Source organism: Momordica charantia (genome assembly GCF_013281855.1).
Source record: "Momordica charantia cultivar OHB3-1 chromosome 8 unlocalized genomic scaffold, Mcharantia_2.0 BLBB01000008.1, whole genome shotgun sequence".
Classification (NCBI taxonomy): Eukaryota; Viridiplantae; Streptophyta; class Magnoliopsida; order Cucurbitales; family Cucurbitaceae; genus Momordica; species Momordica charantia.
Genome location: NW_028275166.1, coordinates 33,019,859 through 33,047,312, shown reverse-complemented (window position 1 = coordinate 33,047,312; position 27,454 = coordinate 33,019,859). Strand labels below are relative to the sequence as shown.

The window sequence follows — 27,454 nt, the reverse complement described above, 5'->3', positions numbered from 1 at the left end:
GGTAAGAATTGCATTTCCAATGTCTTGAAAGTTTCCACCAGGCATTGAGAATTAATCCTGCTGCAAACGTCACACTCCAAGGAATGTCTATCTTCACTTCTCTATTTATCTTTCTTATCTCTTTCTCAGCCAATTGCTGCATTGTCATTATTCCCGTCGAGCTTCGTGGGTTTAGTGAGGGTCAATCCTCCCCTTGAACAAAGTGCTAGTGGACATAGCCCTCACGATTTTGCTTTTGGTTCTACCCAAAAATTATCATACCAATGGAGATAATTGTCCTCTCTTATATATTTATGATCATTCACTTCCTTAGCCAATATGAGATTTTGCACTCCTTACAAATCCAACACTATCGAGGAGGTAGTGTCCTTCCTAGAAAAGAAAAAAAAGCCCAATTTCTTATCTATTTTGATTGTGTTTTGAAACTTGAGTGATTTATGATTAGTTTTTGGACAATTTTGTTAAGTTTATGATTAAGATGCAAAGTAGAGTTCTATTAAGATAAACGAAGAAAATTGACGAAATTTTAGAGAGCAAACCATATATAAGAGAAAGCGAGAAAATGTTGGAGAGAAAGGGTTGGGTGGAGAAAAGAAGTGAAAGTTGAGAGATTAGAATTAGAAACTTGCTTTTTGAAAAAAAAATTACACTTAGGGTTATAAAATTAATTTACTAAATTCTAAGAATACAAAAAGATTTCGAGAGAAATTAGTTGGGAGGGAAAAAGAAGCTATACATATTAGAGAGAAAAGAAACTTGGAGAGATTTTTACCAGAGAAAAGTTGAGAAAAAAAACATATGTGGGGTGAGAGATTAATTTAAAGTGTCAAGAAGAAAAAAGAAATGGAATTATGGAGTAATAAATTAATTATTTATTTTTGTTTAGTTACACTTAATCAAAATTTAAAAAAACTAAAAAAAATAAGGGGAAAAATGCACTAATATTTTTTTCTTTTTTTTTTTGTTTCTCATTTTTTTTCATAAAAAAAACATAATTGTGTTGGATAACTTTTTTTTATATTCAAATGTGTTTTTATTATATTTATTCTTTAATATTCATCATATATTTTGTAACTCAATGATAAAATAATATTTTTATTAATATTTTGAAAAGAAGAACGAGAAACATCATAATATTAATATTAATAATTTTAAATTTATTTAAAAAGATTGAAATATTTATTTATTAATTCAAATTTTTTTATCATTTTTATTCTTATAACATTTTCAAAAATATTAACCTGTGACATTTAAAACTTGTTCTCCAATCCTAAAATAGAAAAACAAAAGGTAAAATCTAATTTTTTTTTAAAAAAAAATAATACGTAGGGATGAGATTCGAACTCTATTTGTTGAAAATATATACCAATTACTGCTATTTCATTTTAACAGCAAAATTTAATTATTTCTGTCTTCAAGATTTAGAATCTTATCCATGGCCCACCTAATTTCTTTTCGTACCAACGGGATGATATTTTAATTTAATAACCCTAACAATTTCAAATTTCATTTCGTCACAGTCTGTCCCACTCAAAATTTCCAATGATATTAGTACATGAGTTTGAGACTTTGAGTATAACATTATATATTGTTATACAATTTTACAATATTTAAAATACATAGTTAATCAATAAAAAGAAAATACTTAGGTTTTGACGAGTCAGAACGTATGTTGGACCACACCTTGAAAAATTCTCCTCATTTTTTAAAAAAAGTTCTATGTTTTTGTATTTCTCGTTAAAAATTTATTAATTATCAGGACAAGATAGATCCTTTCCCCATCTGGATTAAGTATTTTCTGAATCTACATCTTCAAAATTGTAATGTCATATTTGTTGGGTTCGTAAATTGTGCAAACACAATTTCACATGATTTAGTTAGGGAAAAGAGTGATGTATGGCACATAGATGAAGATAATTATTTGGCCATTTGGGATTAAACAAAACAAAGTCGTTATGCCCAAGATTTTAGTTTTCATAAATAATTGGTAAACTATCATATAAATGAAAACATATACTAGCTACACGAGTACGATAAAAAACATAAAATTTACTCCATAGCCAACATGACGAGGTACCAAACTATTTTTGATCCATATACTCATGATCTTCTCTTTATTTAGCTAACAATACGAGACTTCGGTCGGTAGCATTCCCAATATTATGCATGGAATTAACGTTTTCTCCTCAAAAAAACTAAGCCAAAGTAGAGAACCACAAAGCAGCAAGCACACATAACGTAAGCACAGAGTCCAGTAGATTCTGTAAGCACAACGAATGTGCCAGAGGAAAATGCCAACACCAACGCAAGAATGGCAACAGTGGTGAAAAATGCTGTAATCTTTATGTATCTCACCCGAAGTTGGTGATCTTGGCACTGAGATCCTCGACGTTGGTAATCGATGAGTGAGCTGTGTAACTGGAAAAGCACTGCAAAAACTGAGCAGCAAAATGCCAAAGTGTTGAAAACTATGAACACCTTGAAAGCTGGTTTCTTGGTGAGAATGGCGAGCCCTTGGTCTTCTCCATTGCTGCTGATGAACCCACCAGGCACTGTGAATCCTGCCGCGAAGGTCACTGTGGCCACCAGCATTGCCACCAGTAGGATCACTTCCAGTGCAGCATGTAGTTCTGAATTTTGATCATCTGATTTTTTGTTGAGGATGAAACTTGATGATGTCTTTTTCTCCTCCCTGCCATTTTCACGTAATTCTTTGTTCATCTTTTCTAGTTGTGCTTTAGCAGATTGGTGCATTGTCATTAGACCCATTTTGAGATCCAAACAACTTACTGCTGCCCTTGATACTTCCTACAAGTTTAACAAAAATATTGTTCAATACATATTAAATATATGTAATTTTCTAGTACTCTTTTTCCTTTTCTCTTAAGAAATATGAGTTCTCGCAAGAAATATATTCATAAAGGGGAAAAAAATTAACAAAACAACAGACTAAATAGGACAAGAGTCAAATCTGATGTGTTTTTTGTTTCGTCTCAGAGGTCTCATACTAATTGAGATAATTGTTTTCATCTATATACCATCGATTATGCTCTTCCTAGTCAATATGTGACTTTGTTTGCATTCACTTTACGAACCTAACAAGATTTAGCATGATCATCAAAAGATCTAAGGTTCCTTTCCAACAAAGATTCTAGTACTCTCATCTTTTGCTCAACAATGAATCTTTTTATAAATAACCGCGTATCATTCTTAAATGAGGATGATGTAATAGTCGATAAATGACATAGTAGTCATACTACTGCAGGATCAAAAAACATTTTCTTAACATTTGTGTGTATTTTCAATTTGGTTTTATTGTTTAATAAGGTTTCAATTCAACCTTCTTTATGTTTTTTAACAATTTCCAGTTAACCATTTATATATCAGTAAATATTAAGATTGACCGATGATAAACTTGTACAACATGATACTAAATGAGTTTGAAAGAAATTTAGAAAAGAAATTAGCTCATCTAATAGAAGAAAAGTCGAAAATTTTGCCAAACACCCTAAGAAAATTGAAGGATGAATTAGAAATTTTCCCCTCAGGTGAGGTAATTTTTCCTTTAAATTTATCAACTCACTTTATATTGTGTTAGGTAAACTTATCATCAACCACTTTCTAACGTTTATTGCGGAGAAGGGTACAATCGAAAGATGCTAAAACATAAGAGACTAGATTGAAACTTTGTAACAATAGGTAAGGGGTGTACAAACACAACCGAAAAAGGCAGCATAAAAAATTGTCGGTTTCCATTTCTGGAAATCGACATAGTCAGTTTCGGTGCCAAACTGATGCCGACCAGTTGATGAACAGGCTTAACAATAGGGCTAATTAAATTTTAAAAAACAGATAAATATCAGGGACTAGCTCATATATTTAAGCCATACAGAGAGTAACTCATTTATCTATATTTATCCTTTTAATCAATCCCAAATCTTCTAAGTTCAAAAAGAAGAAAAACAACAAAATAAAAAAAGAGTGCTTACCTCGTCATGTTCATCAGAAACATCGAAAGGCGTCAAGAATCTATTGTTGACAATTCGCGCAGACAATTTTGTACTGTCGGTAATAATATGAATGGCGGCATAAAACTTGTGCAGGACGGCCAAATGCAAAGCTGTATTGCCATCTTTATCTTGCTTGTTGGTTAACCTTTCAAGCGTTGGTGTTTTGAGTATAAACTCCACAGCTGCTACTTGGCGGCCTAAGACTGCAGAATGAAGGGGTGTTCGACCCTTGTTGTTGATTAAATTGTAGCAATCAGGACGACATTTTATGAGCTCTTCTAATACATTGATATGGCCTTCAAAAGCAGCAATATGGAGAGCAGAGTCCCCATTTTTGTTAAGCAGCAAGATTGCAGAGCTATCATATTCAAGAAATAACTTCATTGCTTCGATTCTCCCGTAAAAGGCAGCATAGTGAAGAGGGGTCATTCCTAAATTGTCTCGTTTTCCTATCATTTCTCTCCTCCATCGCACCAGAGCCTCAATCTTCTCAAGTGCTAAAACAAAACAACGCTCAAGGTACTTTAAACTTACATCTATTTAGATTCTATTCTTTTAAAATGTTTCTAATTAAGTCTCTAAATTTAGTTAATTAAACTTACTTACAATATGTTTGGAAGAAGAGTGTTGGATGCAATGCTGTGAGACCTCTGGGTCCTTTATACAATGCTGAAGATGGTGCGCAGTCTATGATATATTGATGGATACCATAGAAACCAGAGGCAACGCAAAGATAAAGGGGAGATTCATCAGCATTATTCACAAAGCTACAAACTTCAGTATCTGCTTCTGCCAGCAGCTTCACAGATTCACAACTTCCACTCCTCGCTGCACAATGCAAGGCCGTGTCCTTATTCCGATTCACCATTCTCAACAGTAATTTGAGGTGCTTGGATTCTCCTGTTGCTTCATCGACCTTCCGCGCGCAGCCAATGAAGAGCATGACCAGGTCCAGACGCTCGTCTCTCGCTGCAATGTGGAGGGCCGTGTCGCCTGAGGAGTTGACCTTCCACAGCAGCGGTGGACAGCAGTGCGCGGCGGCCGCTGCGAACTCGGGCTGGTTGAACTCTGTAGCGACGTGAAGAGCTGTGTCCTCAGATGGGGTTAGCTGGGAGTGAAGATCTGATTTATCATGAAAAGTTTGAAGGAAATCCAAGTCCCCATTTATGGCGGCGAGTAAGAGATCTGGATCCATGGAAAGAAGGAGCTTCCCCTAGCTTGTTTTCCCTTAGTAAAAAATCAACTGCCTTTTGGAACATTGGCAATTTGAATATATATATCTATTACACTTTCAAAGTAGTGCGTTGAGTTGGTGGTAAAAAAGGACCAAGTTGGTTGGATCCTTTAATGAAACCTCTCCCTGTCATTTCAATTTTAATTTATTTTGCTATATGTAGTTTTGATTTTGGTTTATTTCAGTACATGTAATATTAGTTTATATTAGTTTGGGTCCTTATACTAGTAAAAATTCACTGTTTTGGTCTATTGTTTTTATTTTTAGAGTCCATGGTAAAAATGGCAAAAATATTTATTAAATTTAACAAAATTGCAACTACATTTAGTTTTTTCAAGTATAACACTTTTTATTAAAAAGAAAAATGGAGGTCCAATTTTAAAATAGCAACTTATACATCTGTAGTATATATGATATACATCTGATATACTATTGAAATGAGTTTTTAATATACTTACAATATGTATATGATATACATTATATACTACTGATATGAGTGTCTGATATACATTGATATAACTGAAAATTTGTGTTATATTTGGAAATTTTAAAAAACATGTGACATATTTTGAGATACATCAAAGATCTTTGGTACGTACTGCAGTTTCTCTTACTTTTATCTTATTTATTTTAATCAAAATTTTAAAATGATTCAGCTTCATCCACTCAGAGGAATTTTTTTTTTTTTTTTGAGTACCCACTTAGAGGATGTTTGGGGAAAGGAGTTATTAAGTCAATAATTGTTTAAACTATTTTTTTATTTTAAAATCACAAGTTGAAAATTATATATTTTTCTAACTACCGATTATTTACTTTTTAATAAAGACATTTGCTAAAGATGACTTACCACTATGCATGATTCCGTAAATAACTGAGTTTAATTGTTTCATCTGATTTGAGAGCATAAGAGTGAGTTTGGAGATGAGTTTAAGTAATTTTAGAATTGTCACCATCACCTTTGACTAAAACCCATATATATCAAATTCGTTCTAATTATAACAAACCCATAATTTAGAAGTGGTTTAATGTTGAATTCATAAATGAGTCCACTGCATAAGTGTTGTGCTTAACCAATGCATAATTATATATTGTTTAGTTTGTAAGGAGTGCAAACAAAGTCCGACATTGACGAGAGAAGAGAGTGATCCACGATTACAAACTAGAGAAGACGATTATCTCCATTATGATGAGGCGTGAAAGATTATGCCCAAAACGAACAAATCATACTATTATAGACATACTTGGTTCGGATACGAGGCTACCGTTGTCCTTAACATTATTAATCCTTGTATCTTATATATCTAACTATTACGCGACGCACAAACTTCTGAGGCCCGCGAAGGAATGGGAATCCCTCAACTCCAGGATCACAGAAAGGAAGAGCAAAGTAGAGAAACGCAAAACTAGCACATATTATCCAAGGAGTTAGCGAAATTTCATCGATCTCGTAAGCACCACATGAGTTCCTGCAGCAAACGCAATGACCATCGCGAGAATCGCAACAGTTGTGAAGAAAGAAGCAATTCCCATGTACCTCACTCTTTGGTGGTGGTCTGTAAGTGAAGTGTGGAACTGAAGAAGCACTGCAAAAACTGAGCTGCAAAATGCCACTGTGTTGAAAATCACAAACACTTGAAAAGCTGCTTTTGTAGTAAGAATTGCATTTCCAATGTCCTGAAAGTTTCCACCAGGCATTGAGAATCCTGCTGCAAATGTCACTGTGGCCACTAGTGTTGCAACCAGTAGATTCACTTCCAGTGCAGTTTTCTTGTCTGTGAATAAACTCTCTCTTTTTTCACTACTCCCTGAAGAACCACTCCGAGGAATAATGTCTATCTTCACTTCTTGATTCATCTTTTTTATCTCTTTCTCAGCCAACTGCTGCATTGTCATTGTTCCCGTCGAGCTGTCGAGGAGGTAGCGAGTTACAGCGGCCCTTAGTCCTTCCTAGAAAAGAAAAAAGACCCTGAGATATATGAGCTATATGTTGAGGTTACACAGTGTGCAAACAAAATTCTACATTAGCTGATATTAAGTACGAATAAACCACCACTCAACCTAAAAACTTAAGTTAATGGATTGAGTAAATTCAATTCATATATTGCTACTCTGATACCATATTAAGCATGAATAAATCATTACTCAACCCAAAAACTTAAGCTAATGAATTGGGTAAATCTAATTCATATATTAGATATCTAACAGTTAAGAATATAAATGAGGACAATTATTTCCATTGATATGAGGTCTTTTAGGTAAAACCAAAAGTAAATCGGTGAAGGTTCAAAACAGACAATATCATGCTATTATAGAGATATTTGGGTATTTAGGATACCGTTGTCTTTTAACACTATAATAATATAGTTCAAAACAAATCCTTAAAGTACCTCATCGTGTTTATTGTAAACATCAAGGGCGGTCAAGAACTCCTTGTTTTTTAAGTTCAAATTCACATGGCTACTATTGGAAAGAATCTCAACGACATCGTATAATTCGAAGAGCGCTGCGAGATGCAGGGGTATGTTTCCATTGTCATCTGGCTTGTTAATGAGTGGAGCAAGCCTCGGCTCGAGTAAGATGAATTTGATGGCTTTTCTTTGGTCGCCCATGACTGCAGCATGCAGCGCGGTTCGACCTTTCTTATCAACCAGATAGCAGGAATCTGGACAAGAGTCTAAAATCTGTTTCACTGCATTGATATGGCCTCTAGAGGCAGCAATGTGTAGAGCAGACTCTCCATTGGCATCTAAAATGTACATTGCAGAGCTTTTCTTTTCAAGAAATAGCTCTATTGCTTCAGTCCTTCCATAAAATGCAGCGTAATGAAGAGGAGTCAGTCCTAATTCATCTTGCACTTCTATCATTTCCCCCCTCCACTCCACCAATGATCTAATTTTCTCAATAGCTACAAGGTGGAAAACGTACGTGCTGAAAAATGTGAAAAATGTGTCTACTTTACGAGTCGAAATGTGGACAATAAATGTGGACAATAATAAAGTTTAGAGACTAAAATAAGATTTATAATCAAATAAATGATCATTACAATCAACGTGATTACACTGTCAAATGGTTAAATTCTTCTTTGGCTTAGTGGTAACTGTATGGCTGCCCCCATCGCGCGTTCATGTTCGAATCTCCAAGTTCGTTTTTCTCACATTTTTATTTCTTTTTTGTTTTTTTTATTTAGATTTCCTCATGCTCCAGTCCTGGCGCCTGTGTTCGAACTCAGCCTTAAGCATTTTTATTTCCTTTTATTGTAATTTATGATTTTTCCAAATCTTTCTATTCAATTTTCTGTGAGTTTAATATTTGAAAAATTTTTGTCAATTTTATTTTTAAATAAGAAAATTAAAATCAAACAATTAAAAAAATGAAAATAAAGAGATAAAAGATTGCAAATTTTCTAAAAAAAATATGTCAATTTTTAATAAAGGAAAATAAAGGGAATATATAAATAAGTGAGACATTTAAACTCTAATTTTAAATCTGATAGACACTACTCTTCTACTCTTTTAAAAATTCTTTTTAATTTATACGTTATTTGTCATATTTCTAACTGTTGCCCACAGTTTCCAAACTTATTTTTATTTTTAATTTATACATTGTAGTTACATATTAATATTTTTCTATAAATTATTGTACAAATATTTTTTCCCTTCCCTTTAAATCATCATTTTTTTTTAATATTCATATTCAGTTGTTCTTATTTTATATAATTTTTAGTTTTAATTTCGAAGAATCCAAAGAAGTCTTTGAGGATTAATTGTTTAAAGTACATTTTTTATTAACTTTACATCATATATATTATCAATGTAACTATTTGATGTTATTTTAAATATAATAGTTGGTAAAAACTTCGACTATAATATAAAATTGTCGTGTTTGATCAATTGCTTTTATACATATAATTATTATCATTCTTATTTATTTTTAGCTTTTTATTAACACTTTTATAATCTAAATGGAGAGATACAATAAAAGAAAATCGATAGAGCATATTTACAAAAATGGTATTATCAGCCTCAAAATCGTACATTTATAAATTCGTGAATTACTTCCTTGAATAGTATGAAGCTCCCCTCAACAAAATTTTTGTATCCGCCACCGATGATGAAGTCAATGAACAATCATGGAATTGGGTTTTAATTAGTTCACTAAGCATGTTTGTTTGCATGTTTTTTAACACTATTTTTCAATGGAAAATACTTGGGAGGACCAATTCTTTTTCTCCTTCTGTACATGTTTGAGGATCAGTGGAGAAATGCAAAAAAAGATAATTTTTTTTAATAAATTGTCACTTTTTTAATAATGGTGGGTGAGAGGAAACTATTCGATCGGAATCAAATATTAATTTCTTATTAATGATTTGTACATGTCTAAGAGTCCTTGAAAAGTCCTTTTGTGATTGGGAGTAATATAGGAGTGTTTTTAGCATCATAAAAATCTTTTCGCCAACCTAGGAGTATTTCGTTGTATTAAAAAAATATAATATTAAGTTTTTTTTTCTTTTGAAACAACAGATATTTATCTGGACCTTTTGGTACTTTATAACGATTTTTAAACCTTTACAAAAAGTCATAAAATTTGGGGATTTCATGAAACTTTAGAAATGTCACAAGTTTCAAACATGTCCTTTATCCTCAAGAAATAGCTTAGATGACTTGGAGCTCAAGAAATAACCTTAAGCTCTGGCCAAAGAGTCCCGACTCCTGGATAATCAAAACAAAGAGAAAGAAAAATATTTTGTTTCTTTATTTAGTTCGACATAAAGTTTGTCTGAGGTAAGCTCGTATTAGCAGGACAACTATATAAACAATAATTGAACTTAATTATTTTATTCAAAATTCAGTTCACAACTTTTTACCCACATGATCATATTTAGGGCAACAACCTTAATATTATTATTTTCTCGTATCTGTGAGGTGATATTGTTGCACACAAACAAACAAAAACAAAGAAGGCTGTATGGATGAAATAATTCTAAGGGAAATAAGTAAACCAGTTGACAGCCACAGCCCCTAAGCAAAACACAGGCCACATGAAGGAAAAACAAGCCACAGAACGAACCAGCCCTGAAAACCCTGATTCTTCTGCCATCACTGTACTCGTCCCCATCATGAATGCAAACACCATAAACCAAAGAGAGGCCCCTGTTAAGAATGTCACCCATCTTCTCGGATAACTGAACCCCGAACTCTCCCCGAACAAACCCGAAAAGAACGTTACGAACATCGACGCTGCAGCAAACCCGAAAGAGAAAGCATCAGATATCAGATACCATCTGAAATATTTTTCCCCTCGCCTTATCGCCATGCCATCGCTGTTGTATCCACCTGGAACCTGAAATGCAGCGCTGAACGTTACCGTTGCGATAATCGTCGCCACAACTAAATTTGCATCCATAAATTCTGTCCATATTGAGGATGCCTGTACTTGTCTACTGCCTTTATTATCAATGGCTTCACAGCTTTCTTTCTTTTGCGGCATTTGGTTTGCTTTCTTCTTTTGTGGCATTTGGTTTTGGTTCCTCTTTTTCAAGCATGGAGTCCCTGTCTAGTACTTTTTGCATCCCTCTTAGGCCTCCATTAAATTCCAAGCGTGCTATGCTCAAAGACTGCATATTTTTTAAAAGGTTTATTTGAGTTATATCTAAACTTTCAGAATGTCTATTTTAATCTCCAAATAATCATTTTAGTTTCCCTAATTATTTTCAACTAACTGCCCAAACATATGGACAATAACTTAACGTGACTACTAAAATATTGATGTGGATATATATTAGAGCCACATATATAGAGCAGTTGACATTGGGTGGGCCAATATTAGGTAGTAAATATCAACATGAGGATCAACATCAAAATGGTGCCCGATATAAGAGTTATCATGGACTATAATACACGTTTTGGAAATTCAGAGGCTAAAATAGTTGCTTTTTAAAATTAAAATAGACATTTTTCGGACTAAAATGGACCATGATAAATCTACAAATTTAGGGATCAAAATCAGAGCAATACTTACCCCTATTTTTGGCAACATAAATTTCTTTCTATTGGCTCATTGCGCATTTCACAGATGGTTTGTATTAATCTTTTTTAAATAAGTGTATTACCTATCTGTTAAATGTACATTAGGCCACGTGCCTTAGCAAGTGGAGAGTATTACTCTTTAACAATACTTAGATACTAATTGATAAATAACATTCACATTCGATCGTCCTATTTTTTGAAAAACAGTAGGAAAAAAAAATCTTTTTTTCTACATTTCTCTCCTATTTGTAAAAAATGTAATGGTGGTCAGAAAAAAATAGATGATAACAAATAACACCTATTAATAAATATAATTTAAACTTTGAGATTATAAAACTATATCATATGACACAAAATTGAAACTTTTAAAAATATAAAAATGAAATTTACACAAACCCTATAAGAAGAACAATATGTTGATAAATTTGATGGGTTATAGAGATGAAGAAAGCATACCTTATCATACCATCTAAAGTTGTTATTGGATCGAATAATGTCATTGGTAGTAAACCCTTCATTGTTCATAATCCTCTTGTTAACCCTTTTGTTAGCAGCCAGCATCATTACTATAACATAGTCTGCGGCAATGGCAGCAAGATGCAAAGGCGTGTTGCCATCCTTGTCCTGCTGGTTCACCAGGCTTCGAAAGCTCCTCAACTCTAACATCTTTTGGACCGTGTAGGCCTGTCGCTTGTCGACCGCGACATGGAGCGCTGTCCTTTCGTGTGAATCCAACAGCTCCCAGATGTCGGGACAGTGCTTGGAGAAGATCTTGAGGACTGCAGCGCGGCCTTCCTTGGCCGCGACGTGCAGGGCTGAGACGCCTCTGCCATCTTTCTTGTAAGCCATGGATGGTTTGTGTTGTAATATTAGCTCGACGAGTTCCTCGGACCCGAGGCTGGCTGCATAGTGCAGAGGAAGCCAACCGTAGTCGTCTGGTTTTGTTAGTATGTCTTCAAACTTGGCCAACAGCTTTAGAGTAAACTCTGTTAATTAGTAAGGATGGAGTGAAAAAGTTAGAATAGTTTCTCAAAATTTACTCATTCTCGAGAAAATGTTGTTATTACAATTTAGTCGTTTAGATTTTGTAAGTTAATTTGGCCATATATAGTACAATATGCATAAAAGAAACATTACTACTTTTTAAAGCCACATCTACGTACACCAACACCAGCATCATCATAGAGAGTTTAAGAGATTTAATGAACTAATTAGATAATTAGAAGTCGTTATAATTGTAATTGGGAGGAAAAGGAAATAAGAGAGTACTTTTTTGAGGGGGCCTAAGTTTAGAAGTGATTCTCCTTTCGCAGTAGGGAAGGCCCAGCACTCGGGGAAGGACGTGGTTGATGTGCAATATTGGAAGACACAAATACACTCGAAGTGGAGTCTCAATCAGATTCTGTGTGTACCCTGTCGAGTATAATATCACCTTTAACAACAATAATTAAAGAAAAATCTCAATTGTCACTCTTTTTTTTTCTTCAAGAGTCGGAGATTCGAATCTCCACTCTCACGGGTGGTTCGTGGTTGAACTTAAAAACCATCAATTTTAGTCCATAAGATTTAAATTTAGTTTCTATTTGGCTCTCACATTTCAAAAATGACCTATGTGATTTCTAATGTTTGAATTTAGTTTTAAATTGGTCTTTAAGGTGTGAGATTGATTTCGAATTGATTTGAATTTGGTTTCTAATTGGTCATTGAATCGAGTCGACCTTTAATTGACCTAACGAAATCATGATGTCACAATTAATATATTTTGACTGACTTAAGTAAAAGAGAATGAAAAATCTTGTTAGGTTGAGTACTCAACTTAACTCAATGACCAATTAGAAAAATCTAATTATTCAAACTCGAGGAGCCAATTAAAAAATCAAATTGAAACTAAATTTAAATATTAGCTCGGCCAAATCAAAAATGATTTTATTCAAAATCTCATCGATCAAAAATGTATTTTAGGTTTTTTTTTTTGTTTTTGGTTCGGGTAACATTTAAATTAGAACTAAAATTGAAAATTTAAATTGAAACTCATTGGAGTCTGGGACTTACGTTTGAGAGTGCGAATGATAATGGCGTGAAATAGATTGGCTCCGCCTCTTCCGCCGTAGTCGCAATTCGCTTCTTTCACTTCCAAAATCTCCGTCGCTATATCCCAATAGTTCTTCTCCGCCGCCACAAACAGCGGCGAATCTCCCGCTCCGTTCACCCGCGCCACCAACTCCGGGCATTTCTCCACCAGAAGCTTTACGATCCGGCGGTGGCCATTCCTCACGGCGTCGTGAAGCGCCGTGTCCTTCTTCGAATTCACCATCTTCAACAACTCCTCTTTCCGATCTAATTCCAGATCCTCTTCGATTCCTTTCGTTATCAGATGCTCCGCCACTTCAAGGCTCCCGAGCCTCGCCGCCAGATGCAGCGCCGTGTCCGCTCTCCGATTCGTCTCGTGCAGAATCGAGCGGCGCCGCCGTATGATTTCTTCGGCGATGTTCTTCTGGTGGACCGTCGTGTGGTCGAGAAGAGAAGGATTGGAGGTGATTAGAGCGATGAATTTTTCGTAATCTCCTGAACTTATGGCTTCGTACAAACTCGAATCCATGTATTCCGGAGAATGGGAGTCCATGGCCATGGCGAATTTCTCCTGTAACAGGGGAAGCACAGCAACTAATTTAAATTAACATTACTTGTAATATTAACAACCTTGTCCACACCAATTATAAAGCAAATATTAAGGGAAACATATAGCAACAAAAACTCTTATTTCTTTCTTTCCCATTGGTAAAAGTTTTTGGGAAACACCTCTTTTTTGGGCTTAAAGTGAAAGGTAACAATATAAATTATATCCATTCTAAGAAAAAATAATATAAATTTTGATTTCAACTGGTATGAATAAGACAAGAGTATGTATTAAAATAAAAATAAAAAAAAAAAAAAAGTAAAGTATGTACATGGCTCTCCTTTATTTTGATTCCTCTCCTTTATGCTCCATTTCATATTGTCATGTAATTTATATTATTTAGTTAAACAATATAAATTGCATAAAATCATAATTTATTACTAAATAGACACAAGTTTAAATAGTAAATTTGTGGTTTAACTTTCTGATAAGGCAATCCTAATTCTCAACCCAATGATCCAAGCCAAGAGAAAGGTTAGAAATTGATTACCTCTATGATCAAAGATCTAGAAGCAAGAATGGAAATCTTGTTCTAGAATGAGTCATTCCACAATCAAACTTGATCAAGGCTGGATTGAATGGCTCAAAATGCAATCTATCACAAGAATTGCAAGAAACCTTAGAAATGGCAATGGGATTTCTAAAGAAAAAGTCTCTTGAGAGATCAAATTTCATTCAGCTAAAATCTCTCTTTTACATAGCTTGGATGGGGCTTTTTATAGCCATTATATGATTGAAACCCCCAACCCTTCACTTCCCAAAATAAAACCCATAACTAGTAATGACCACAATTGGTCTACTTAATAACCTCTCAGAATTGAACTTTAAAGTTGAAACCATCATTTGGAAGACCAAAAACTCAAAAATTACAAGCAAAATTTGATGACTTAGAAACAACAATTGAATCTTTAAAATGTTGGCACAACGTCAATCTTGCAAACGTTGACCTTCACAACATCGTCCTCTCTTGGATTATTTTGCAGCATCTGAAATAAAGGTTGAACTGAGCCTATCCAATTTTGTACGTGAATAAGGAATGCTTGTTGAAGCTTCTTAGCCTTGGCTCGTGTAATAGGTCCAGTGGAGACGTGCGGAACACCATGATTATTATCACTTTCTTTCTGCCCGTCAAAACTATAATAACATTTTATAATTTTAACTATGTTTTTTTAAATTTCAATGGTATATAGTAGAAGATCCCTATGCACAAAATCATTGACAGGATTGCGTAAACATATTGTTTTTTATGAAGTTTTTAATTAGGTTCTTAAAAGAGCAACAACTTAATCATTACATTTAACTCCATGAGTACAGGAACAACATTGTCTGAGAAAAAAGTATGAGCACTAAAATGTTATACATGCCAAATTCTTTGCCTGTGAAGGGAAAAAAAAGGTGAAATATGAGTTGTTATGAAAAGCAAATAGGTATTGATCCCATCTCAAATTTCTTATTTGGGCATTTACAAGATAAGAATATGTTTTTTTTCATGGTATCTATCTTTTTATGGCAAAGCATAGATGAAATACAAGTGTCACCGTCATCATCAGCATAATTCTTTTTAAGTTCAAGATTCAAATTCACACATCATATTTGTTGTTGTACACGAGTGGCCTTTTTTTAGTTCAACAACAAACAAATGTGAAAGGTAGAAAATTAAACATTCAACCTCAAAGAAAATAATAGGTACTTTATACATTAAACTATATATTTTGATGGACACAACTAAGAGCAATTTAACTTGAACAAGTGAAATCAAAACCATGTTTGGTTAAGGTACCTTTCAAAACCTCTTTTGTTTTTCTATAATTCACTCATGGCACTTTTACTTGAGCTAACGGTAGGAATGAGCAAAATAAATAGTATATTTTAATCCTATAGAGGACAGTACATCGGTAAAAGGTCTGGGGTGGTTTCACAGGTACTAGATTCAAGCTCATGTATGCTGATCACAGTGTTGCTCAGCTCATGCAACGAGCTCCGATTATAGGAATCCACTCAGTGTAAGCCACACAACATCGATTCCGAGAAATTAAAAAAAATAAAGTATTTTGAAAAAATGGCCAAGTGACTTTTTCTATATGATACAAATTTTATTTTAGACAATTTTACCCGTAACACAAATAATTATATAAATTCTTGATTTATGATTTTTTTTTTAACAAAAGATACCAGCAAAAAAAAATAAGCTAGCATTTCGTTAGTGACCTGGTAAGTTTTGGTTACCTATTAAACATTTTAACAAAAATAAAATAAATTTATATGAAATAGAGTATCTATTAAAGTTTTTATCTTTTTAAATAAGTTTTGAATCCCATCCTGAAAACATAAAATAGCTGTTTTCAAAATTTCCATTATTTGGATTACTGAATCCAAAAACAGTTTTCACGAACAAATAAGATATGAATTCTCTACCAAATAGACTCCTAAGCAACTTAATTGGAAAGTTTATTGGAAAGTCCTTTTGTTCTTTAGTCATTCTCGATAACCTAATCAATCTGCTTCACCTTTTCCAAAAGGAAGTTTCGAGTAAAGGAATTTTCAAAAACTCGATCTACAACCCCATTAGGATTAGAGGCATTCATCCCCGAACAACCATATCCTACTAAGAGAGGTTCTACTATCTCTTACGACTTAGAATCATCTTCTTAACCCAACTATAAATTAGATCCAAGTCATCTTCTTAACCCAACTATAAATTAGATCTAATCAAGCACACTTAACTTTATCCTCCCAAAAAGAAGAGAAACTTTATCAATATAAGCAATTACTATCAATTCTTTAAAACCTTTTATTAACCATATTTGCATGATCTCAGAATCCCCGATCTATTAAATTCCTATAGCATGTAATATTATATTCTTGTATTGGAAAAGAAATCACACAAGAAAAATATCACAAACCCCTAACCAAGATAATCAATCTAATAGCCTTATGCAAGTTGGAATTTTCTTGTCCGATAATGTTGCAGCATTTTTTAAAATGTCCATCGCATGAACTCAATAATAACTCGGTGCTAAAATCTCAGAGATACTGAATTCTCTAAACCATACAAATAGGCTAATGCAGATCACAAGACGTTCAGGTAGAATATGTTCCCAAAAATCTGATTAAAAGGAGGCTACATGATACAAATCTTTCTAATGATGGAGTTCTACTGACCACTCTTCACCACAACGACGACTCCAAGTGGGATCGCTCGGGTTGAGGAGAATGAACATCATACAAAGGCTTAGTACCCATAATTTGTACCGTAGACAGAGCCATAGCCTCCAGCATGACCAGCATGAGCAGCCGGGTTTGCAGGGGGAGATGCATAGACTGAACCATGAGCAGCAGCATAAGAGTTGTAGCCTTGGTCTGTCGTCGCCCCAGCTTGAGCCTGGGCTGGGGCTCCAGCACCGGCCATGAAATTCTGCAACACAATCAAATACGGATTATTAAAAGACCATAGATCGCCCCGAAAAGCAGCAATTCCACCTCCACAAGTTAGTATTGATGTTTATACGATGTCAACAGTTAGCACTGCCCCAACTTTTATTCACGGAGAATTAAACTCCAGGTGGGGAACCAGAAAAAACAAAAGACGACCTTTTTCCCACCAATAACTCAATGAGAAGTTATTTCGACTAGATCAACCAAATGGATTGATATCCACATAGAAAAAACAATCTTCACTATGTTATTTTCGAAGTTGAGCCACCAGAACTATGACACCACTACAAATCCATCAAACCCTTCCCAGCCGGGCTTCTTCCAGAAAGAAAATATTTTAACTAAAAAAAACTATTACTGAAAGTTGACATCATATCTGAAGTCTTCGGACTGAAGAAGATGCAAAATCAGAAAGAGTCATAAAGAATAATTGCCTGTATAAGCTGTTGGGCTGCTTGGACTTGAGACGCAGTTCCACTCATTTCAACTGTCATTTCCCCTGGGACCCCCCTCGTTTCTTGGATGGTAACAGTGGCCCCACTAGCACGCCGAATGTAGCTGATACTAGCACCAGCAGTTCCAATAACAGCGTCAGCAAAAGACAATGGAATCTGCATTTGTTGAGTTGTCTGCAAAAGTACAACAAAAACCAATATGCACATCTTAAAAAATTACCAGTTTTAGAAGGAAAAAGTAAGCAGGTCTCTCAAGGATGCTCCATCAGAGTTACTTTTGATAAACTACTGGGTTCACAAAGCCACATCATATATAAGAGATCAAATTCTTTTCTGTGATATAACACATGAATGCAAAAAAAGGCATTAACTAACCTGTGTGACAATTGAAGGCGCTGCCTGTGCATTCGATGATGCATGTACACCCATAGGAGCTTCCCTTCCATAAGCAGAAATTCCATGATGGGGTTGCTTATCCATAACTGATGGCATATCAGCAGGTGGGTAATAGTTGTCAAACTGACGAGGAGGTGGCATGTATTGAGGATTCGGTCCAAAGCCGGGACCACCCCCAGCATTTGGTGGCATTCCCTGAGGCGGGCCCCAAGATTGGTGTGGTGGCGGCATGTGATCCATCTGTGGATTTGACATCTGCATCTGGTTTTTTGGCATTTGGGTTGGGAGGAAGAGAGAAAAGGAAAATTTAAGACTATTCATTCTTCAAATGGAATTGGCTGACAACTCATAGGGAAATTATACTCACATTCATTTCAAAGACTGGGATAATACTACGGTCGACCAGGAACTTTCTAAGATGCGAAGCAATGAGTTCCACTGCTTTGTGCACACCAGCTGGATCACCTAGTACTTCAACAACTCTATCATCTTGGAGAGCAAAAACAGGTAAATCCTCTGCAGTACTCCAATTCCCGAATGACAAGGGTAGGATTCATTAGAAAGATGAAAACCAAGATGGATAGATAATTATCAATTTAAAAACGAGTAAATAGAAAACAAGAACATATGTTTTCCCTGACAAATATACGACCATTAAAGAAGATAATCAAATCGCATCTAAAAGCCCACCTGAACCAAGAACTCTAACTATACAATTTGACTCTTCTTGAATGGATTTAACAGTCCCTCCCTGCTTCCCAATTAAACTTCCTGCTTGCGAAGCTGCCACTAGCAGTCTCGTTGAGACTTTACCTCCCATGCTGGGAGCATGAGCATTATCACCCTCCAGACCATCAACAATGCGTTTATGAACCCTCAGAAGTCCATCCACCGCAGGAGGAAAAGTAGAATCAGGTTCCTCCTTTGCAGACACCATTACCTATTAAATGAATAATACTATCTTGTAAGAAATACAAATTCTCATCAGAAATTCATTAACTACCAGAAGGAAAAAATAAAATCAAATGGGGATGAAGACTAGAATTTGAAATTCTCCTTCCTAAATAGACAGAATCGCCCATATAACAAATACAAAGCACAAAATACTTCGTCAAATTTTAGACCCAGCTCGTGAGCTCCACAGATAGGGAAAACGCGTGAAACGCCAACGAATGAAAAGACAATTAAATTATAACATCTATTGGAAAAAACCAAGGACAAGCAGATCATAATCCCAAGCTCCTACTGATACGAGTTACTATTAAATACACCTCTTATAAAAGATATGAACAGTATCATATCAGTTTATTAAAACACAAACTTCCAGATGTATTAAATGCAAAATACACAGAGAGAGTCCCCTTCAATATGCATAGTCAACAATGACAAATTAAATATATCTGCAAAGATCGTAAAAAAGCCACAAAATAGAATGTACACTACATATACGACATCAGCCTTCAAAAACTATTCTATCAGTTTCCATTCAGATCTCCTACAAGATTTCCAACCCTTACCCATCCAACTTGCTTAACCTCTTCGTTTAATTTTGAGCACCTTGAAATTAGAATAATAAAGTTGCCAAAATTATAAGGTAGACCAAACAATTCAAAAACATTCTCTTTCAAACTATATATCAAAAGAGGCAAGGGCGGAAACAGCGGATGATTCTTCTTCCAATAATAGATCATGCAAGACACAACTTGGAGGCTGCAAATATCTATAAGGGTTTCTTTTCCATAATAGATCAAAAGGGTGCAGCACATGTTGAAATTTGTGAGCCAATTTTGAACATGGAGGTTATTTATCAGCTTTCTATGTTTCAAGAAATTAGATAATATAGTTGTTTTCTTCATTTAAATTCATGAGTTTAGGTTTCCACACTATTATTTTATATGTTGTTGGATCATGAACTGAATTATTGGAGAAGATACCATAGAAGCATAAGCAAAAATACAACACTTCTATTTGATATTGGTGATTAATTTTCAGTTTTAGTTCCTCTCAATTTTCATTTTAATCATATCTTTAACCATGTCAAAACATCTTAAAAATTACTAAAAATTTTTAACTCTTTACATTTATCATTATGTTTTCTCTATTATTTATATTCATTATCCCGTTGGAAATCTGGACATCAATCTTCAGATCTGAAGTTACCAGAGATATTGCAGTGCTTCATGGTACAAAAGTTCCAGATGCCTACGTGTTATTCAGATCAACTTTTCAGAACTTTGTAATGTTGAATGCTGATCCCCGCATCTGGATATTTGGTTCTTCAAATATGGGATCCTATTGAAGATTGAGTCGTTGCCTTAAAATTTGCACACAACCTGCACAGATTCATTTTTTGTTACTAGAATCAAGGCAACTGTATCCATATTCTGGGATAACCTGGATTAGTCTTACATTCCTTTTTGTTTTATAATGTGGTTTTTACATGTTTAAAGGGTCAATCTTAGTTTTTGGAGATTTCCTTTGCCAGTTATAAAGCTGAAAGAGAACCATATTTAACACCCATTGTCGGGGTGTATAAGCACATATCTTTGAAAGATGGAGCTCAATCTTCCCCACAAGTGTTGGCAGATCCATTTTAAGAGTGCCCAGTGGTTTAATATATTCAAATGCTTGTTACATCACTCGGAAGAATTTTAGAACATTATCCGACTTCTATATTTTTTAAACAGCGATTTAATGGCTTTTATTATAAGTTCTAATCAAATTAACAAATGATAATATCTTATTAACTCTTTAGTCTGAAATTTTCCCAGGGATCTTAAGAATCGTGTCTACATCATTAAACGGCCATATGACTGACGTCACATGCTTGAATATGACAAACCAAGAGTATAAATAGAGATTAAACAATTGATTAAAAGAAGCTAATACTCGAGCGGATTGGGCTAATCATACCATGCAATGCCCAATATTTGCCTAACTTGAATCAAGGTGCCATATATATTTAGAATATGAAAATTAAGAAAACCCAAAACAATAATTCTTACTGAAGCATCAATATTCATTAAGAGATAAATTAAAAACTGGATAGATCGCATTAATTTGATATTATATCATCAAATAATTTACACCAAAAACACTAGCTAAATTATAATAGAAAAGTTATCATCAAAAAGGGGAATACTTACAGCTCTTTCAGCTGTTCCAGGAGGACCATCAAGAATTTTAATCCGAGCTCTCGTTTCCTCGACTATTTTCTTGATAAACTCACCTTTGCGACCAATTATACTACCAACCTTTTGTGCAGGAACCAACATTCGAAAAACACTCTCTCCTGGCCATCCCGGCCACTTCTTCTCACCTACTACAGCCAGAGAATCCTCATTATGCACCTGCTTTTGCTCAGGCTCTAAGGTTTCTTGTACATGTTCATTCTCAAGTTCGTGCAAGGGCTCTGGCTCCTGAGCATTATCCTGTTCCAGTGTATTATCCTGTCCCTGAGCATTCTCATATATTTGTGTATTTTCATCTACTTGATTATCTTCAACATGCGTGTAGTTCTGATCCACGTCAGCCATTCAGATTAAGCTGCAACAAACTATCATATTCAGTAAAGAAAAAAAGATGTTCTCAATCACGTCAAATCTTGCTCATATATAAGTGAACTTGACAATCGACGAGTATACAGAGAATTCCCACCACATAAAGAACAGAGACAAAAAAAACAAATCCCAAGTGAACAATAAAAATCTAAAAACCCCAAAATCTCAGGCTTATCCCATAAAATTGAACCGTAACCCCTCGGAAAATAAACCAATCCAAACAAACTACAAACCCGAATGACATACCAGCATTCAGTTCCTTCCGTCGCAAACATTAACGCAAGAAAATCAACAAACAAACGGAACAGATGACAAAGCACAAGAATAAACAAAAATCTACGGGAAAAAGAAACCCTAGAAATATAAGTCACCGAGCAAACAAGCTTATTTTACCATACCTACTCAATAATCGAGGAGAGCTAGTAAAAGAACGAGAGAATCGAGTAACTGGAACTGAAAAATCGAATGTGGCCCTAGGGTTTTAGAGATTTGGTGGAGGAAGAGGAGAGAGAGAGAGACAGGAGAAGCCGTGCGACCACAATCGTAAAGAGAGGGCCGGTGGATTTTATCTTATAACTTATATGCATTTTTCCTTTTCTTTTTTTTCTTTTCCTTTTTTTTCGGGATTTTGAGGAAATTTTTTTTTTTTCTAAAATATGAAATTGAAACCCCTTTTTTCATTAAAAAAATCTATAGGAAATTATAAAAATAGCGCAAAAACTTTATTTATTTATTCATATATGTATATATATATATATATATTTATACACGCCATTAAATTTAAAATTTTATAATATAATTTCTCTAAAATCTCTCATAGGCTTATAATTTATAGATTTGCATATTGTTTTCATAATTCAAATGCATCTGAAATTTTTATAAAAAAAATAATAATAATAAAGATACATATGAAAATAAATAAATAAATAGAATATACACCATTAAATTGTCAATTTGGTCGTAGCAATGTGCGCTTAAATATTAAAATAATTTTTTATGCGTAATTTACATTAAAACATAACATTTGAATTTTAAAATAATAAATATAATAAAAACAAAACTAATATCGAACTTTGAAAGATTGGCACCAAAAATGTTCAGGTTTTTTTTCGTATAGATCTTTGTCTTTTCAGTTTCATAACGTTTATAACGTCTTTATTTTTTTCATAATCTTACCATTGTTATTGATCATTGACAAAAATTTTTAAAATTTAATTTTGAAGTTCTTCCTAGGTATAATTTAGCTCTGTTTAAATGATTTTGGGCAATCCATAATTAAATTATTGTAAAACAATATACATTATAATAAATTAGAGTCAACTCAAACATAGTTCAATAATTAATGCACATCTATACTCTCTAGAGTTACATGTTTGATTTCTCATCATTATATTTGTTGAACTAAACAAAACATAATAAATTAGTTACTTTTGTATGACATTTTTAGAGATAATAACACATACTTCTTATAGGTCATTTCTCGACCCATCAACCAACGTTAGCAGTTAAAGACATCTATCTCCAATAAAGTGGTTGTGATATCGTTTTCATTAACTTTTTGTTTTTTTGTTGGATCGTTTATGAGTAAAAATTTTATTTATCATTTATAAGTTTAAAAAATATATATAAATATTTTGAGAATTGTTAGTGTTTCTACTTTCTCATGAGAATTTTTGTAGCTAAGTTGAAAATCAACCAATCAAAAACCAATTCTTTAGTAGCTAGCTTAGCTCAAAAGTCAACAGAAAAAAATGTGAAGCAAAAAAAAAAAAAGAAAATAAGAAAAACGAGTGGAAGTAATGAGAGAGAGAGAATGAAGATTAGAAAAGAAAATTCAAGATGAGGCATCCTTTTATCAGTTCATTAGATCACCATGAAGCTAACAAATGCAAACACAGACAGTAGGCTCCCTTCTCAACACACACTTGATAGAGAAGAAAGGTTTTTTTTTTTTTTTCTTTGTCTTTTTGGTGATGGCATGGCATCTCATTGAAAACTGTAACTGTCCCAAAAAAAAGAAACTAGAAAAGAGAGCAATTCAAAATCAAAATCCCCTATCCTATAATATTGCATTTGTGATATTCTTAAACTACAACAATGTAACATCTTCAAAATGTCCCCTCTCCTCCCCCTACTGCTCCGGCTGCTCCTTGCTTTCCTCTGCCTTTTTCTCTTCAGCAGCTGCCTCTGGCGCAGCAGCTGTGGCCGCAGTCATCAGAGAATCAAATTTCTCAGACTTCCCCAGAACAATCTCAATCTATCAAAATCAGAATGAAAAAACAAACAAAAAAGAATTTCAGATTCCACAAGAAACAAATCCTTGGTCTACACAGATTATGAGCTGTGAAATGATGCATATCTTTCAACTTCATCAAATTGAATATTATAGTCATGTTTTGGAGCGAAAATCATTTTTCACTAGTATATCACTGCCATGACAGAATCAAAATCACTATTAAAACTAGATTATCAAGCTATGTTTGTTCAAAACAACTGATGGATTTTATAAAATTCAAACGAGAAGACACTCAGAATTAAGCTATAAAAATGTACAAATCGAACTATGAAGAACAGAACATACCCAAATAATAATCTCAGATCCCATATAAGAATGTTAATAACTTAACTGATCAAGAGTTATTTATTTATTTTACCACTTATGGCAAATTAGATAAAAGATTGAACTTACCTTGGCTTTCTGAACCAAACGACCTTTGTTCTCATCTTTCATGCCAACTGTAGAAGTCAAAACTTCTGTTTCATAACAAAATCATGCGTTATCAGTAATCACCGTATCACCATAGATAATGTGAATGAATGGAACAGAAATTAGCATTGAAAACGAAGAGACAATAGTGTTAATTACTCTTCTCTGTAGCCAACCCATTGTTCTTTAGAATCTCCGCAATTGTGACAACAGTAGTGATTGCTGTAACGATGCAAAGAATTCGAGCCAAGAAAACCAAAAATTCGTCAGATGCCATTTCTGGACGATATATCGATATCAGAAAAAGAGATCTTTGGAAAAGAGAAAAAAAAGTTTACCCATTCCCAGGGCAGAAAGCTCAACCTCATTGTGCTGTTGAATATACCTCTGAATCAAGAACAATAACAAGCACGTAAAAAACTGTTGTCTCGAATATCGATCTCATCGAAATGGAAGATCGGTGAAAGGGGATGATTTTAGATTATTACATTTAGGGCAAACAGAGAGCAAGATGATTTAGAATCGGTATCGAATTAGGAATTGCGGAAGATTTCTCGTTCAAATTCTAAAACAGACGAATTGTGCAAATAAATTTGTTCAAATTCTACAAATCACCATGGATAGTTCATAGTTCATGCACATTTCCATTTCATTTATCGAGAACCAAAAGAACACAAAACGAAATCGCGATTCTCCCGAATTATAATCCAATCAAATAATCAAAGAATCAAAGAATCAAAGAATCAAATAATTAGAGAATCTGTTATGTATACCTTAGCGAGGTTAACGTAGAAGAATAGTGGTTTCTTGGTGTTTGAAACCTGAATTCTGTTCTTCTTCTGTGTTTCAGTGGCTCCCGATACTGCAATCGTCGCCATTCCTTGATTTCACACCTCGCTGTTTCTACTCTCTCTCTCTCTCCCTGCTCAAACAGAAAATTTTCTCTGGCAATTTTCTCGGGAAAATCTCAGGAGCGGGAAAAATTGGAAGGGGTTGGGGCTCGGAAAACTAGCTGGAAGTCGTTAAGAAGATGGATTTTATAGGGCGGGAGAGCGGGAAGGTGAAACGTGGCAGCCTTTGATTGGATGGAGAAATGGAAGTTAGTTCATTGACCGTTATGGGCGGAATCGGAGATGGTCAAAAGCCTTAGTATTTGTGAAGACAGTTATTTTTTAGAGATTCTGAAAGCATTTCACCGAATACCCAAATTACCCTCTCTCGCTCTCTCCCTCTCTGGACTGTTTTGTCATTTTGTTACTAATTACATTTTTTCAAAAGTTAATAAGCGAAATTGAACAATTATATTATGCAAAAATCATCCACAGATTATAAGGGTTTTTATGATCGTAGTTCTGAAATTATTTTAATTTTATCCATTTTTTTACTCCAAACTTATGAAATTATTGTAATTAAACTAATTTGATAAATGTACAAACCACCCCAATAATGAAACTATTATCGGATTTTTTAGATGAGAACATATTTTTATATTTATTCCAAAATTTTAAGCCTATACTTATTTTAATTTGGATATCAACTTTTTTTTAGTACAATAAATATACGGATTGAGATTTAAATTTATGACTTTAATAAAATGAATAAATACCTTAATTGTTAAGCTTGACTCATGTTGGATATTAAATATGAAGATAAGATTAACATTCAATCGGTTAAGATATATCATCCCATAAATGGTTATACATTCATTTGATTCTTCACTCCATGGCTCTTTATCTTTGAATTAAAAAAGAAAAAAGAAAAATTGAATTGAGATGCATAAAACTGGGCCAAGGAAAGCCCAAATTTAAAAAGTAAACTGAACCAAAATAACACACCTAGTCTTGGCCCATAATGCAATCTATTTTCTTCCGTATCTTTTATTTTTACAAAGTATGAATAAGAGGCGCCGGAATTGGACAACTTGTGATTGCCAATATGAACCGAGTCCAGTAAATAAATATATATTTATCTAATCAAAAAGTTGTGAATTTCTTAAAAAAAAGAATCTAATCAAAAATTATATTTTGTTGATTGAATTTGAACCATTATTAGTAGATTTTAAAAGAAATATATATATACACATACATACATTATTAAGTAAAAAGTAACTTTTATCTATTTATTTAGAGTTTTACAATTCAACCAAAAGTATTGTTCGACTAAGCAAGACATCAATAATCTTTTTTAGAGTTTCAAACTTTTCTCAAGTCCACAAAATCTATTTTGAAAAGCACATAAAATAGGGCCTAAAAATATTGTGGACCCCACAAACTAAAATTTATAGATCTTCTCCTGCACACGAGCACCGACATGTATGTACAAAGTAAATAATAGGAAAGAAGATTGGACCAAACAAGATTTGTGTGAGATCTAAATTATAGGAGAAGAAGTTGGCCTAAAATTGGCTTATTCTTAGAGAAGGGACAACGACATGCCATGGGCAATGGGGCCAAGCATGCTTAGGGAATATTTATTTACGGGTTGGTGACATTTTCTTTAGAATATGATTTCATAATGTTTAATCACATCAAGCCTAATTTCAAAAATATTATCTTGTGGGGGCATTTCTCGCCTTAATTAATTGTCCTTTTCAATCTTATTTTGAAATAAATTTGCCTAATAAAATTCATCCATCTCCAATTATCGTTGTTTTCTTTCCCCCATTTCTCTAACCATAGTTGAGAAGAAAAGAAACAACAAGTTTATAATCGTGTTTATGAAGACTGCGAGTACTCGTGTTCATTAAAATCAGCTTAAAGAATTAACTCGCCAACCAAAACATAGCTGAGCGGATTGAGGTACATATATTCAATCACGAGTTTAAGAGTTCGAATCCCCATCCAATTTTAAGAATTAACTTCTATGTATAACAATTTTAAGAAAGACCATTAAAAAAAAAGTTTAAATACTATTTTTGTTCTTATACCTTTTCATGTATTTTCAATTTTTGTTCA

The 27,454-nt window shown here is 33.9% G+C and overlaps 4 protein-coding genes and 1 pseudogene across 8 annotated transcripts; all 5 read right to left on the bottom strand.

Annotated features, from left to right (window-relative positions):
• Positions 1-2,074: 2,074 nt before the first annotated feature.
• On the bottom strand, positions 2,075-5,270 carry LOC111013103 (protein ACCELERATED CELL DEATH 6). Its single transcript, XM_022287477.2, has 3 exons — positions 4,617-5,270; positions 3,990-4,507; positions 2,075-2,808 (listed from the first exon to the last, which is right to left on the bottom strand). The coding sequence occupies exons 1-3, from the start codon at positions 5,203-5,205 to the stop codon at positions 2,173-2,175; spliced, it is 1,743 nt and encodes a 580-aa protein (XP_022143169.1). The 5' UTR covers positions 5,206-5,270; the 3' UTR covers positions 2,075-2,172.
• A 1,160-nt stretch (positions 5,271-6,430) lies between these two features.
• On the bottom strand, positions 6,431-8,359 carry LOC148209935 (protein ACCELERATED CELL DEATH 6-like; annotated as a pseudogene). The gene is made up of 3 exons (XR_015792610.1): positions 8,343-8,359; positions 7,632-8,172; positions 6,431-7,191 (listed from the first exon to the last, which is right to left on the bottom strand). The product of XR_015792610.1 is annotated as a protein ACCELERATED CELL DEATH 6-like (transcript).
• A 1,713-nt stretch (positions 8,360-10,072) lies between these two features.
• On the bottom strand, positions 10,073-14,073 carry LOC111012949 (uncharacterized). The gene is made up of 5 exons (XM_088128236.1): positions 13,323-14,073; positions 12,540-12,683; positions 11,727-12,256; positions 10,741-10,858; positions 10,073-10,703 (listed from the first exon to the last, which is right to left on the bottom strand). Exons 1-5 carry the CDS (start codon positions 13,897-13,899, stop codon positions 10,225-10,227), a joined length of 1,848 nt encoding a protein of 615 aa, XP_087984362.1. The 5' UTR covers positions 13,900-14,073; the 3' UTR covers positions 10,073-10,224.
• Positions 14,074-16,978: 2,905 nt separating this feature from the next.
• Positions 16,979-22,353, bottom strand: FLK (RNA-binding KH domain-containing protein). 4 transcript variants are annotated; one of them, XM_022287365.2, is made up of 7 exons: positions 22,192-22,353; positions 21,380-21,779; positions 18,924-19,173; positions 18,601-18,749; positions 18,213-18,494; positions 17,817-18,011; positions 16,979-17,362 (listed from the first exon to the last, which is right to left on the bottom strand). In XM_022287365.2, the coding sequence occupies exons 2-7, from the start codon at positions 21,767-21,769 to the stop codon at positions 17,180-17,182; spliced, it is 1,449 nt and encodes a 482-aa protein (XP_022143057.1). In that variant the 5' UTR covers positions 21,770-21,779; positions 22,192-22,353; the 3' UTR covers positions 16,979-17,179. The 4 variants fall into 4 exon arrangements, with proteins under 4 accessions (XP_022143057.1, XP_022143058.1, XP_087984360.1 ...); XM_022287366.2 differs by having other exon boundaries at positions 22,196-22,350; XM_088128234.1 differs by lacking the exon at positions 22,192-22,353 and adding an exon at positions 20,394-20,566 and having other exon boundaries at positions 21,380-21,519.
• A 1,268-nt stretch (positions 22,354-23,621) lies between these two features.
• DAN1 (Alba DNA/RNA-binding protein) lies at positions 23,622-25,552 on the bottom strand. The gene is made up of 5 exons (XM_022287466.2): positions 25,274-25,552; positions 24,839-24,887; positions 24,660-24,722; positions 24,483-24,547; positions 23,622-24,050 (listed from the first exon to the last, which is right to left on the bottom strand). The coding sequence occupies exons 1-5, from the start codon at positions 25,376-25,378 to the stop codon at positions 23,925-23,927; spliced, it is 408 nt and encodes a 135-aa protein (XP_022143158.1). The 5' UTR covers positions 25,379-25,552; the 3' UTR covers positions 23,622-23,924.
• Between the last annotated feature and the right edge of the window lie 1,902 nt (positions 25,553-27,454).